General features: G+C 39.3%; 1 protein-coding gene across 2 annotated transcripts in view; it reads right to left on the bottom strand.

Moving 5' to 3' along the window:
* DIP2C (disco interacting protein 2 homolog C) overlaps positions 1–14,117 on the bottom strand; it is a 358,664-nt gene that overhangs the window by 44,082 nt on the left and 300,465 nt on the right. For both annotated transcript variants that reach the window (XM_030878350.2, XM_030878352.2), the window contains 3 exons: positions 13,198–13,309; positions 13,000–13,109; positions 999–1,129 (listed from right to left, as the gene is read on the bottom strand). In XM_030878350.2, the coding sequence (XP_030734210.1) occupies positions 999–1,129; positions 13,000–13,109; positions 13,198–13,309 (353 nt within the window). The remainder of the gene's footprint in view (positions 1–998; positions 1,130–12,999; positions 13,110–13,197; positions 13,310–14,117) is intronic.

The raw sequence follows: 14,117 nt of genomic DNA, 5'->3' as shown, positions 1-14,117 counted from the left end.
GGCAATTATAAGCAATTTCACTGTAGCATCTCAGTTTTATAAATATATTAATGTACATTTACAAAATTGTATGTGTACTTAAAGGTTTATGGGTGAAACCGTATGTTTTTTGGTGTTTGCTTTAAAATGCCCATATGGAAAAGGGACAGAAATAATCAGAAGGCTGGATGAAACCAAACTGGCAAAATAAGATCCACGTGAAGCTGGTTGTTGGGCCCTGGTGTTTGTTACAGTGTTCTTTATACACTTAAACATATACACTTGTATATGTTTGAAAATGTCAATAATAAAAAATAGTACTACATTAGAAAATAAACTCTGTAAGACTATATGCCAAAATGCTACTAGTGAGAATTTACTGTTATCTCTGGGTAGTATACTTATGGATGGCTTAATTTTCTTCTTTATATTATTTTGTATTTTCTAAAGTTTCTACAATGAATATCTATGTACAATTAGAGAAAAATGACAATAAACATTCATCCTCTCCATTAATACTTGTTGGCAGCTACCAGGAGGTGGGCCTGGGGGCTGCCAGCTGTGGAGTGGGGGCCACGCAGGGGAGTGGGGGTAGGGGAGCCTGTGGAGCTTCCTTCCAGCCTCCCGCAGCTGAAGTCAGGGAGAAGCCTGAGGAGGAAAGAGCCTGGATGCCCCCGGTGAACACAATTCCAGGCCTGGGACACCTGAGAAGATTTAGAGGCATGAGAAGCAAGCCCACGGCCTGGGAGTTGCTTGGAAAACAGATTCCCAACAGACAGCTTCTGAGAATGGCCCCAGATTCTGTCTCTGTTGGTTTCAGCAAACTTTACGGAGACTAATTTTTCAGATGCTGGAGAGAGTGGCTACCAGGGCAGGTGTCCCTGTGGCACCCGGAGCTGGGCTGAGGAGGAGCCGCACCCTGCAGGCGGCCCCTTCCCGTTAGCAGTTCTCACAAGTGGTCTGAAAACACGTGTGTGATTTACTTACTTATATCGTAAAGGTGCAAAGACGAAACTCACCTACAGAGGCACCACAGGACAAACCCAAGTCCACAGTAAGGGTCCAGGCAGATGGCCACTTCTCTAGAGGGGTAGAGCTCACACTGCAGCTTAATAGAACGGCAGAAGGCACTGGTGGCTGCGTGAGACATCTGCAAGACAGCAAGGTCGCGTTAAGTGCACGGAGCCTGAGCCCATCCTAAGGACTCCTGTAACAGAACAAGGCCGCATGAAATGCACGGGACCTGACATCCGATGCCTAAGGGTGGTTTTATAACAGAGAACAACTGTACCCAAGCTTTGGTTTTGTTAGGAGAGAGCAGCCTGCTGATGTTCTCATTAGTCTTCCCATTTTCAAGAGTAAACCACAAGCAAAACTTCCTGGTCCCCCAGGACTTAGTAACCCTGGCCCATGAAGTCAGGACGTCTTGCATCTGAATGGCGGGTTTGACTGCGATCCCCACTGCAGCCCTGTACAGTAGGTGGGGACTTGTGACTCCTCACTTCCCCTCTCCAGGCAGGGACGACACCTGACTTGTGATTCATCTCCAGGCCCAACACCACACCTGTCGTGCAACAGGGGGACCAGCAGAGCACACTGGACGCACGACTCCTGTCTCAATGATCAGGAAATGTGGCTCAGAAAGGCCACACACATTTGTGCAGTAAGACATGCTCGTCATTTGACGGCAGCCCAAATCCAATCTCAGTGCAGCTAAAGTAAAGAGCTTCTCCAAAGTCAGCAACCAGTCCCACGACAGTCAGTATGGAATGTGAATTCTTTTAAAGTACTGGAAATTATATCTAGTGACATCAATTTTCTCACAGAAGCTTTCTAGCCAAAGAAATCTAAGAGGAAAAGGAAAGTAAAAGCAGCCCAGAAAACTTTACCAAGTTCGTGGTCTTAAACATGTCTCAAGTTACCGTGGAGTGCACGTCACCCAGAGTTGAACTGTAAAAGGGACCAGTGCAGAGCATCGTAATGTTCAGGGAAGTCCAGTCAAATGCCTGGGAAAAGCATTCATTAGCCACTCCAGGGAAAAGAGGAGAGAAACCAGGAGAGGGGGTTTCCATCCTACCACAGAGGATCCCTGTCAGAAGTTCTGCACAGAAGAAGATTTCATTGTGGATGTGTTACTGAATTCATACAAAGCAATGTAGAATCACTCTAGAATCTAACACACAAGCAGTTCTTCACAGTTTGTTTTTAAAACCACAACATTTGTTTAAAGAGGAAATGAAGCTGTATTTATGAAACATGCCTTCAACCCCCTGCCTGCTGCGTCAGGAGTTAGTAAGACCACAGCTACCAAAATCATCCACATTCTCAGATTAGCAACTAAAACAGACCTTCACAGAAACCCCGCTCTGTGCAGGTGTCGTATACAGCTTGAGAACCGAGCTCTCAGCTCAGCTCGGCAGATGCTAATTTGTTAACAGAGGACTTGTGCTTGGGATATAAAAAAGAACACACAGCCTCTGCCCTCAGGAGCTGGCCACGTAGTGGGAAGTTCAGAAACTTGGTAACTGCAGGGGCTGCAAGCACTTTGACAAAGTGTGCATAGAGCTTGGAGAAAGCAGATGATGATTCTCACACCCCTCTGTGGGCTCAGAGGGTGAGTTAACAGAGTTCAACACAGCGACCAGGAAGCTAACAGGTTAAGAAAACATAACTAGGAATGGGGACTGTCTATCCCTAAGCTCATTCCAATCTTGGACCCTGCCAACATCACAAACCCAGAGCCCATGCTCGAATGCTTTACCAGAACCTTTTAGTAAGAAAAACTCCTGCAAACTTGTACTTGAATAAAGAATTAGTTTTCTCAAAGCCCCAACATCAAACTCTAATGCTCTACTCTAAAAGGGACATCGAGAGCAGATACTTCAACGTGGAGGAACTGGGGATAAGGCCAAGGGTATTTATTTTAAGGCTGTATCTTATGACATCTTCAGCAAGTTTACCTTCCAGTGAAGTTTTGCTTTGGCTCACGTTAGAATAAGTGTCCATTCCTGGGGCACACATCAGCTCACGCATCAACTGCAGTGAGCAGGAGAGTGCTCCAGAAGCAAACTGGTGTCAGCGCTAAAACACCCTGCAGGGAAGCCCACCTAAAGCACATGCAGGTGCTGGGCAGGCGCTCCACAGGACGGCTGTGGAGTGGGGCGAATGCAGACCTAGGATCTATCTATTAGGAACCTTCAGAGTTCAAATCACACTTCTAAACAGGGAGCATGAACAACTTAAATTGAACACCTGAACTTGTACATTTTATACTAAATCGGACATTCTGTAATGCCCTTTATAGGGAAAACACTTTACTGGAAAGGCTTTTCTCTGTCAACTTTTGGTGTGTATTGGACGCTCAATGATATTTTTGTTCAAAACCTGAATCAAAATTTATTTCTGAGAAAAATGGTGACCTGAGCAACCACAGAGGTGGGAGTTTCCATTTGGAGCAGACTGGTAAGGCAGATAATTTCAACTCTATTTATGCCTCTCAGTATTTGAAGCATGTGGGTTTTTCACTAAACAACATCACAATACACTTCATTTCAGGTACTCATCAAATAAATTAAACAGTCAAAGGTTTAAGAAAAACATGAATTTGAGAGAAAGTCTAGTTATTCATCTCTCTGGGATTTCCAGAGTCTATACTTACATTAAGAGGAATCATTAGGAAGTAAGAACATAGATCACTTTGGCTCTGTTTCAAGTAGTAAAATCTTTATAGAATCAAGATTTAATATTACAGCTCCCACTTCTGTAGATCATGAAAATGGTACGATCAAAAGTGTGTGCTTCTCTTGTGGCTGTGACAGTAGGAGGCCAACCCAATTTTCATACTTAGTAAATAATTCATCTTGGTCTGAAAATATATCTTTATTTTTAAAAGCTTTTCAAAAATTATTTTATTTTATAATGTACTTTATTGGTGTACCACCTCAAATTCTATAAAAAGCAGAGGAGAGGGTTCAGGGACGATGGCAGAACAGGAATCCCTGTCCTACTTGGACAGTATCCGCACAGGCAGAATCTGATGTAACTACAGTGGAGCTCTGGAGTCAGTTGATGGCTTGCAACTTCCTGGGGGGCAGGGGAAAGCTTGGACAGTGAACCGCAATTAATTTTGGAGAAATTAAGACATTCCCAGGTTTAAAAAAAAGTTAAGGGAGTTCATTACATTTAGACCTGCTGTAAAGGAAATGCTCAAGGGAATCCTGCAGGTTGCAATAGAAAAACATTGTAACTCGATGTCATTTGAAGAAGTAAAGGTCTCAGTAAAGGTAAACACAAGACAATTATAAAAGCCAGTATAATTGAACAATTGCTTAAAAACTCTACTTTTTGTTTTCTACGTGATTTAAGAGACTAACATACTAAAACAAAACGGTTATTGGCCTAAAAACTAGTGTTACTGTAACTTTGGATTTCAATTCCACACTTTTCCTACATAAATTAAGAGACCAATGCATTTAAACGTTTATTACTGGGACTTCCCTGGTGGCACAGTGGTTAAGAATCTGCCTGCCAATATAGGGGACACGGGTTCGAGCCCTGGTCCGGGAAGGTCCCATATGTCGCGGAGCAACTAAGCCCATGCGCCACAACTACTTAGCCTGCACTCTAGAGCCCAGGAGCCACAACTATTGAAGCCCGTGTGCTTAGAGCCCATGCTCCACAACAAAAGAAGCCACCATAGTAAGAAGCCCGTGCACCACAACGAAGAATAGCCCCCGCTTGCTGCAATTAGAAAAAGCCCATGCACAGCAACAAAGACCCAATGCAGCCAAAAATAAATAAATGTATTAAAAAATGTTTATTATTATATGTTTTGGGTCATACAATGTATAAAGATATAATTTTGGACATCAACAACTGAAAAAATGGTGGGACAGAGCTGCACAGAAGCAGTTTTGTATATTACTGAAATTAGGCTGGCATACAAACTAGAGCATAATAACTTTAAGATATCAAATGGAATCCCATGGTAACCACAAAGAAAATAGCTATAGAATATATACAAAAGGAAATGAGATAGGAATTTTAAAGTATCACTACAAAAAATCAACTGAGCACAAAATAAGACAGTAAAGCAGGAAATGAGTAACAAAAAAGCTATCAGACATATGGAGAATAAGAGAGATGAGAAACGTTCCTTCTTATCAGTAATTACTTCAAATACAAATGGATTAACTCTCCAATCAATGACAGAAATAGGCAGAATGGATGAAAGAAATGATCCAACTACTGCTGTCCACAGGAGATTCATTTTAGATCAAAAGACACAAATAGTTTGAACATGAAAAGATGGATAAAGATATTCCACACGAACAGTCACCAAAAGAGAGCAGAGGTGGCTATATTAATATCAGACACATAAAATTTAAATCAAAATGGATACAAGAAACAAAGAAGGGCATTATATATTAATAAAAGGTTCATTACGGCAAGAGATATAACAATTATAAACATCTACAAACCTAAAAGCAAACCATCAAGATATATGAAACAAAAATAGACAGCTCTACAACAATAAGAGGAGACTTTGATATTACCTTTTCAATAATGGGCAAAACAACCAGACAGAAGACAACTACGGAAAGAGAGGACTTAACACAATAAACCAAAGAGCTCTAAGAAACATACAGAGGAATATACAACCACAACAGAATACACACTCTTCTCAAGAGCACTTGGGTCATGTTCCAGGGCAGACCATATTTTAGGCCACAAATTAAGTCTCAATAGATTTAAAAAGATAGATAACATACAAAGTATCTTCTCCAAGCACAACAGAATGAATAGAAGAAAAACTGGAAAACCTACAAATCTGTGGAATTTAAACAGTGCCCTCTTAACCAACAGATCAAAGAAGAAACTACAAGGAAAATCAGAGAATATTTAGACACAAATGAAAATGAAGACAATATAACCAAACCTAAGCGGATACTGCCGAAGCAGTGTTAAGGCAGAAATTTATAGCTATAAATTGTTATATTAAAAAACAAGAAAGGTCTCATGCCAACAACCTAACTTGACAACTTAAGGAATGAGAAGACAAAGGACAGACTAAACCCAAAGGTAGCAGAAGGAAATATTAAAGATTAGAGCAGAGATAAATAAGTAGAGAATAGAAAAATAGCAGAGATAAACAATGAAACCAGAAGTTGATTCTTTGAAAAGACCAACAAAATTGACAAACCTCTGGCTAGATGGCCTAAGAAAAAAGAGGGAAGTATCAGATTACTAAAATCAGAAATGGAAGTGGGGACATTTACTACTGATTCTACGGAAATTAAAAAAAAAAATTATAAGAGAGTACTATGAACAACTATACAACAACAAACTGCACAACCGACAAGAAATGGAAAAATTCTATTTCATGGAATTTGAAACACAAGCTATCAAGAAGGAACATGAACTCTATGAAGACTAAATCACAAAAAATAGAAAATCTGAATAAACCTGTAACTGGCAAGAAAGACAAATCAGTTAAAAAAAAAATCAAGAAGATGTTAAAAAAAAAAAAATCCCAACCAAAAAAGGCCCTGGAACTGATGGCTTCACTGCTGAATTCTATCAAACGTTTAAAGACGAAATAATACCAATCTTTCTCAAACTTCTCCAAAAACTGAAGAGGAGGGAACACTTTCTAATTCATTCTTGGAGGTCACCAAAACCCTGATACCAAAGCCAGACAAGGATACTGTAAGAACAAAAAACTACAGACCAATATCTCTTTTGAACACTGGTGCAAAAATACTCAACAAAATACTAGCAAACCAAATTCAGTAGCATATTGAAAGGCTTATGCATCATGACCAAGTTGGATTTATTCCTGGAATGCAAGGATGGCTCTACATATGAAAATCAAGCAATATAAAACATCACATTAAGAGAACGAAGAGAAAAACCCCAGATGATCATCTTGGTCGATGCAGAAAAAGCATCTGACAAAATTCAACATCCTTTCATGATACAAACAATCAACAGACTAGAAATAGAAGAAAAGTTCTCAACACAGTAAAAGCAATATACAAAAACCCACAGTGGGGAAGTAGCCACATAGCACAGGGTGATCAGCTCGGTGCTTTGTGACCGCCTGGAGGGGTGGGATAGGGAGGGTGGGAGGGAGGGAGACGCAAGAGGGAAGAGATACGGGAACATATGTATATGTATAATTGATTCACTTTGTTATAAAGCAGAAACTAACACACCATTGTAAAGTAATTATACCCCAATAAAGATGTTAAAAAAAAAAAAACCCACAGTGAACATCATACACAACTGTGATAGACTAAAAGCTTTTTCTCTAAGATCAGGAACAAGACAAGGATGCCTACTTTCACTACTTCTATTCAACACAGTGCTGGAAGTTCTAGCCAGAGCAATTAGGCATGAAAAAGATATAAAAGGCATCCAAATTGGAAAGGAAGAAGTAAAATTATCTCTGTTCACAGATGATGTGATTGTATATGTAGAAAACCCTAACAATTCCACAAAAAACTGTTAATAAATCATAAATGAATTCAGCAAAGTAGCAGGATAAAAAGTCAACATGCAAAAAGTAAGTTGCATTTCTATACACTAAAAGAAAAATCTGAAAAGGAAATTAAAGCAATTCCATTTACAATAGCATCAAAAAGAATAAAAAACTTAGGAATTAACTAAGGATGTAAGAAACTTGTACAATGAAAACTATAAAACACTGCTGAAAGAAATTAAAGAAGAAATAAATGGAAACACATCCCTTATTCACAGATGTCAATACTACCCAAGACTATACTGATTCAATGCAATCTATATCAAAATCTCAATGATACTTTTTGCAGAAATAGAAAAGCCTATTGTAACATTCATACGAAATCTCAAAGAAACCTGAGCAGCCAAAACAGTCTTGGAAAAAGAACAACAAAGTCAGAGGACTCACACTTCCTGATTTAAAAGCTTAGTACAAAGCTACAGTAATCAAAACAGTGTAGTACTGGCATAAAGACAGACATAGAGAAAAACAGAACAGAATATAGAGCCTAGAAATAAACCCTCACATATATGGTCAAATGATTTTTTAAAAAAAATTTTCACTAATTTATTTATTTTTACCTAGACTTCACATGCAATTGATTTGATTGATTGACTCATTGAGGTATAATTGACATACATTATATTAGTTTCAGGTATACAATATAACATACATATGTGTATGTATTGCAAAATGACTACCACAATAAGTCTAGTGAAGACAGCTACTAAGATTTACTCTTTTAGCAACTTCCAAATACGCAGTACGGTATATCATTATCTATAGTTTCCATGCTGTACATTACATACGCAGGCCTTATTTATAATTGGAAGTCTGTACCTTTTCATTCCCTTCACCCATTTTGCCCATCACCAATCTGTTCTCTGTATCTATGAGCTTGGTTTTCTTTTTTTTTTTTTTAAGATTCCACATATAAGTAAAATCATACAGTATTTGTCTTTCTCTGCCTTATTTCACTTAGCATAATGTCCTTCAGGTTCATTCACGTTGTCTGAAATGGCAGGATTTCCTTCTACTTTATGGCTGAATTATATTCCATTGTGTGTGTATGGGGGAGGGTGTGGGTAGGTGGGTGGGCATATCACATTTTACTTATCCATCCATCTGCCAATGGACACTGATGTTGTTTCCATATCTTGGCTATTGTAAACAATGCTGCTATGAACACGGGGGTGCAGATATCTTTTCGAGTTAGTATTTTTATTTTCTTCAGATCAATACCAAGAAGTGGAATTGCTGGATAATATGGTAGTTTTATTTTTAATTTTTTAAGGAACCCCCATACTGTTTTCCATAGTGGCTGCACCACTTTACATTCCCACCAGCAGTGCACAAGGATTCCCTTTTCTCCACCCTCTCACGGACACATGTTATCTCTTGTCTTTTTGATGATGGTCATCCTGACAGGTGTGAAGTGATAGCTTACTGTGGTTTTGATTTGCATTTCTCTGGTGATTAGTGATGTTGAGCATATTTTCATGTATCTGCTGTCCATCTGTATGTCCCTTTCAGAAAAATGTCTATTCAGATCCTCTGCCCATTTTTAAGAAACAATTGTTTGTTTTTCTGCTATTAAGTTGTATGAGTTCTTCACATATTTTGGATATTAACCCATTATCAGATATATGATTTGTAAATATTTTCTCCCATTCAGTAGGTTGCCTTTTCATTTGTTAACGGTTTCCTTTGCTGTGCAGAAGCTTTTCGGTTTGATGTAATCCCACTTGCTTAACTTTTGTTGCCTTTGCTTTTGATGTCAAACTCAAAAAATTGACAAGACCAATGTCTAGGAGTTTACCCCTATGTTTTCTTCTAGGACTTCTTTGGTTTCAGGTCTTACATTCAAGTCTTTAGTTCACTTTGAGTTCATTTTTATGTGTGGTGTAGAAAATTGGTCCAGTTTCATTCTTTTGCATGTGGCTGTCCAGTGTTCCAAGCACCATTTATTTAAAGACTGTCCTTGCCCCACCATATATTCTTGGCTCCTCTGTCATAAATTAGTTGACATATATGCATGGGTTAATTTTGGGGCTATTCTGTTTCATTGATCTATGTGTCTGCTTTTGTGCCAGTATAATAATACTGCTTGCATTACTGTAGCTTTGTAATGTCAGGGAGCATGATGTCTCCAGCTTTCATCTTTTTCAAGATGGCTTTGGCTATTGGGGGTCTTTTGTGGTTCCATACGTATTTTAGAATTGTTTGTTCTATTTCTGTGAAAAATGCCATTAGAATTTTGATAAGGATTGCAATGAATCTGTAGGTTGCTTTGCGTAGTATGGCTATTTTAACAATATTAATTATTCTAACCAAGAGTATGGAATATCCATTTATTTCTGTCTTCTTCAATTTATGTCATCAATATTTTATAGTTTTCAGTGTACAGGTCTTTCACCTCCTTGGTTAAATTTATTCCTAGGTATTTTATTCTTTTGATGCAGTTGTAAATAAGACTGTTTCCTTAATTTCTCTTTCTGATATTTCATTATTAGTATATAGAAACACAGCAGATTTCTCTGTATTAATTTTGTTATCCTGCACTTTACTGAATCATTTATTCTAACAGTTTTTGGTGGAGTTTTTAGTGTTTTCTATACATAGCATCATGTCATTTGCAAATAGTGACAATTTTACTTCTTCCTTTCCAGTTTGGATGCCTTTTATTTCTTTTTCTTGCCTAATTTCTCTGGTTAGGACTTCCAGTACTATATTAAATAAGAGTGGTACAAGTGAGCATCCTTACCTTGTTCCTGATCTTAGAGAAAAGCTTCAGCTTTTCACTGTTGAGTATGATGTTAACTGTGGGTGATCAAATGATTTTTGATATGGGTGCCAAGACCATTCAACGGGGAAAGGAGAGTCTTTTCAACAAATGGTGCTTGGAAAACTGGATATCCACATGCAAAAGAATTATGTTGGACTCTTACCTAATACCATAAACAAAATTAACACAAAATGGAGCAAAGATCTAAATATAAGATCTAAAAAATAAAACTTTTAGATGAAAATATGGGACAAAAGTTCACAACATTGGATTTGGAAATGTTTTCTTGGATATGACACTGAAGGCAAAGGCAAAAAAAATTAGACTTCACAGAAATCTTAAAATTTTGTACATCAAAAGACACTATCCATAGAGTAAAAAGGCAACCCAAAGAAAGGAAGAAAATATTTGCAAATCATATATTTGATAAGGGATTAATATTCATAATATACAGAGAACATCTAGAACTCAACAAGAAAACAATCAATTCAAAAACAGCAAAGGACTTGAATAAACATTTCTTCAAAGAATATATACAAATGGCCAATAATTCCATGAAAAGATGCTCAACATCATTAATCTTTAGGGAAATGCAAATCAAAATTACACTGTGATATCACCTCACATCCATTAGGAAGGCTACTATTAAAAACAAACAAACAAACCAACAGGGAGTTCCCTGGTGGCCTAATGGTTAGGATTCCAGGCTTTCACTGCAGTGGCCTGGGTTCAATCCCTGGTCAGGGAACCAAGAGCCCACAAGCCGTGCGGCACGGCTCTTCCCCCACCAAAAAAAGAGGACATTCAAAAGAAAAAAAAAAAAAACCAATGGAAAACAAAATACAAGTGCTGGTAAGGATGTGGAGATATTGGAAACTGTGCACTGTTGGTGAGAAGGTAAAATGGAACAGCTACTGTGGAAAACAGTACAGCAATTCCCCAGAAAATTAAAAATATAATTACCATATGACCCAACAATTCAACTTCTGGATATACACTTAAAATTGCTGAAGGCAATGTCTCGAAGAGATATTAATACACCCATGTTCACTGCAGCATTAGTCACAATAGCTAAAATGTGAAAGCAACTCAAGTGTCCATTGATAAACGAATGGATAAGCAAAATGTGGTAAATACATACAATGAAATATTAACTAGCCTTAAAAAGGAATTCTGATATATACTTCAACATGGATGAACCCTGAAGACACTATGCTAAGTGAAAATAAGCCAAACACAAGAAGACATATACTGTATGATTCCACATAAACATGGTACCTAGAATAGTCAAAATCATAAAGACAGAAAGTAGAGTGGGTGTTGCTGCAGGCAGGGGTGGTTTCAGTTTTGTGAGATGAAATGACTTACAAAGATGAGTGGTGGTGAGAGCAGCACAGAATTCTGAACGTGTTTAACACCACTGAGTTGTACACTTGAACTGGGTAAATGGTAAATTTGTGGTATATGTATTTTACCACAATTAAAAATTGGAAAAAAAAGTAAATGGAGTAAGAGAACTAAATGAAAATTATGCAAACCCAGCAGTCAGGTGGATAATAGGTGAAGGGCTTCCTGAGGCCAGAGAACTTAACCGTGTCTTTTTTTTTTTTTTAACATCTTTATTGGAGTATAATCGCTTTACAATGGTGTATTACTGTCTGCTTTATAACAAAGTGCATCAGCTATACATACACATATATCCCCATATCTCCTCCCTTTTGCATCTCCCTTCCACCCTCCCTATCCCCTCTAGGTGGTCACAAAGCACCGAGCTTATCTCCCGGTGCTATGCAGCTGCTTCTCACTAGCCATCTATTTTACACTGGTAGTGTATATATGTCCATGCCACTCGTCCCAGCTTACCCTTCCCTCTCCCTGTGTCCTCAAGTCCATTCTTTACATCTGTGTCTTTATTCCTGTCCTGCCCCTAGGTTCTTCAGAGCCTTTTTTTTTTAGATTCCATATATATGTGTTAGCGTATGGTATTTGTTTTTTTTCTTTCTGACTTACTTCCCTCTGTATGACAGACTCTAGGTCCACCCACCTCACTACAAACAACTCAATTTCATTTCTTTTTATGGCTGAGTAATATTCCATTGTATATGTGAACCACATCTTATTTATCCATTCATCTGTCGATGGACACTTAGGTTGCTTCCATGTCCTGGCTATTGCAAACAGAGCTTCAATGAATATTGTGGTACATGACTCTTTTTGAATTATGGTTTTCTCAGGCTTAACGGTATCTTGACAAGGACATTGCCTGAGCTGTGAGGGTCCTAATTCTGGTGACACACATAGTAGTTCCATCATTCTTTGATAGGAAAAAGCATCATTTCAGAGGCAATGAGCAGCGTGCTGGCAAGTTATAATGAGACCCATGTTAAACAAGTGAGGAACTCCAGTGCACAGAGTTTTATAATAGAATACTGGGATTTGAGAACCAGCAAGAAAAACATAGGCAGTTTTTAAATTAGAGGTTAGGGAAGCTCTGTTTACATAAAAAAATAGCTGGAACATCTGGAAATAATCAGTCAGCCTAGCTAACTATTGAAATGGTCACGCATTTTAGAGCTTGAACAAAATGCACATATATCGCTCTCTCTCTCCGTGTTTTGCTGCTAGGCCCCACTAGAGTCCTATACCCATAAGAATGAAACTGACCATTGCTTTGTGGCTTGTTAACTACTATTATGCAGACTGTGTTTCTCACCTTCACTCCAGCTAGCATCCCAGTCGTGGACACACTAAAATCAAGATAGGCTAGTGTGTCTGGGTTGGAAGGTTTGTAGATCTGGGCAGGCCGCTTCTTTGGCAAATCATCTAGAGAGCAAAACAAAGCTGTTAGCATCGCTGACTTAATGGAAAAGCAAATAAGCAAACAAACATATCAGCGAGTTGGAGGACGAACCTGTGTCCAGTATCGGGGGCCAGGCCCTGACGTCTACAGCTGCAGCTGCTTCCCTGGACCGTAACAATTTACAGATCAGTTGTGTTGTCATCAAACAGGCGGAGCGGCTCACCTGAGGGTCAGAGAACAAGGAATGGAGAGGAGGAGGGTAAAGGACGGGGATGGACACATGCTCACGTGCCAGCTGTGCACCACGTGGAGGCCATGAAGCTCGCAGCACAGGCTGGGCACCAGGAGCACAGCTGCCTCACAAGGGGCTGTGCTGGCCAATGGAGTTCCACATGACCAGGAATCTGACCACGGAGCACACAAGCAGACCTTGTGGGGACTGAGGTCCCTGGCAGTATCCCCAGTGTGATGGTCACACTCAGAAAGCAGCATCCAAACTACCTGCTCTCACTGTTAGCTCCGTCCCCCAGAAATGCACACATTTACACACACAGTACCATCTACCAGAGTGACAACCTTGAGGGTCCTCCAACACAACTACAAAGAAGTATTCATTTGTGATGTCCCTCATGGTTCCTCCTCCAAGGGAAAAACATATCCTAATCCTTTTAAACTTCCCCAGGCAAAAAAAAATTAAATCAAATCTATACTTTCAAAAAGGAACAGGATGCTTCTCAATCTTGAGAAAAGAACCTTTAAAAATGTATGACTTTCCCACTTGTTTTGGTCTGCTCCTTGGGCTTGGTAGGGAAGCTCCCAGTGTCCAGAGGGATGCCCTCTCTGGGCATCAATTCCCACGCATTGTGGCAAAGCTGCTCTCTAGCCCCTAATTCTACGCACAAGCTGCTATCTTCCTTCCAGAACGAGATGGCCAACTCCTAGAGGGAAGAGGCTGAGTCCCACTCCACCGCTGGGACCGCCGACTCCCATGCAATCCCATGCCTGCACCCAGCCCTTCCCCGGGAGCCCAG

The sequence above is a fragment of the Globicephala melas genome, chromosome 2, assembly GCF_963455315.2.
Source record: "Globicephala melas chromosome 2, mGloMel1.2, whole genome shotgun sequence".
In the NCBI taxonomy this organism is placed as follows: Eukaryota; Metazoa; Chordata; class Mammalia; order Artiodactyla; family Delphinidae; genus Globicephala; species Globicephala melas.
This window is presented reverse-complemented; position numbering and strand designations above follow the sequence as displayed.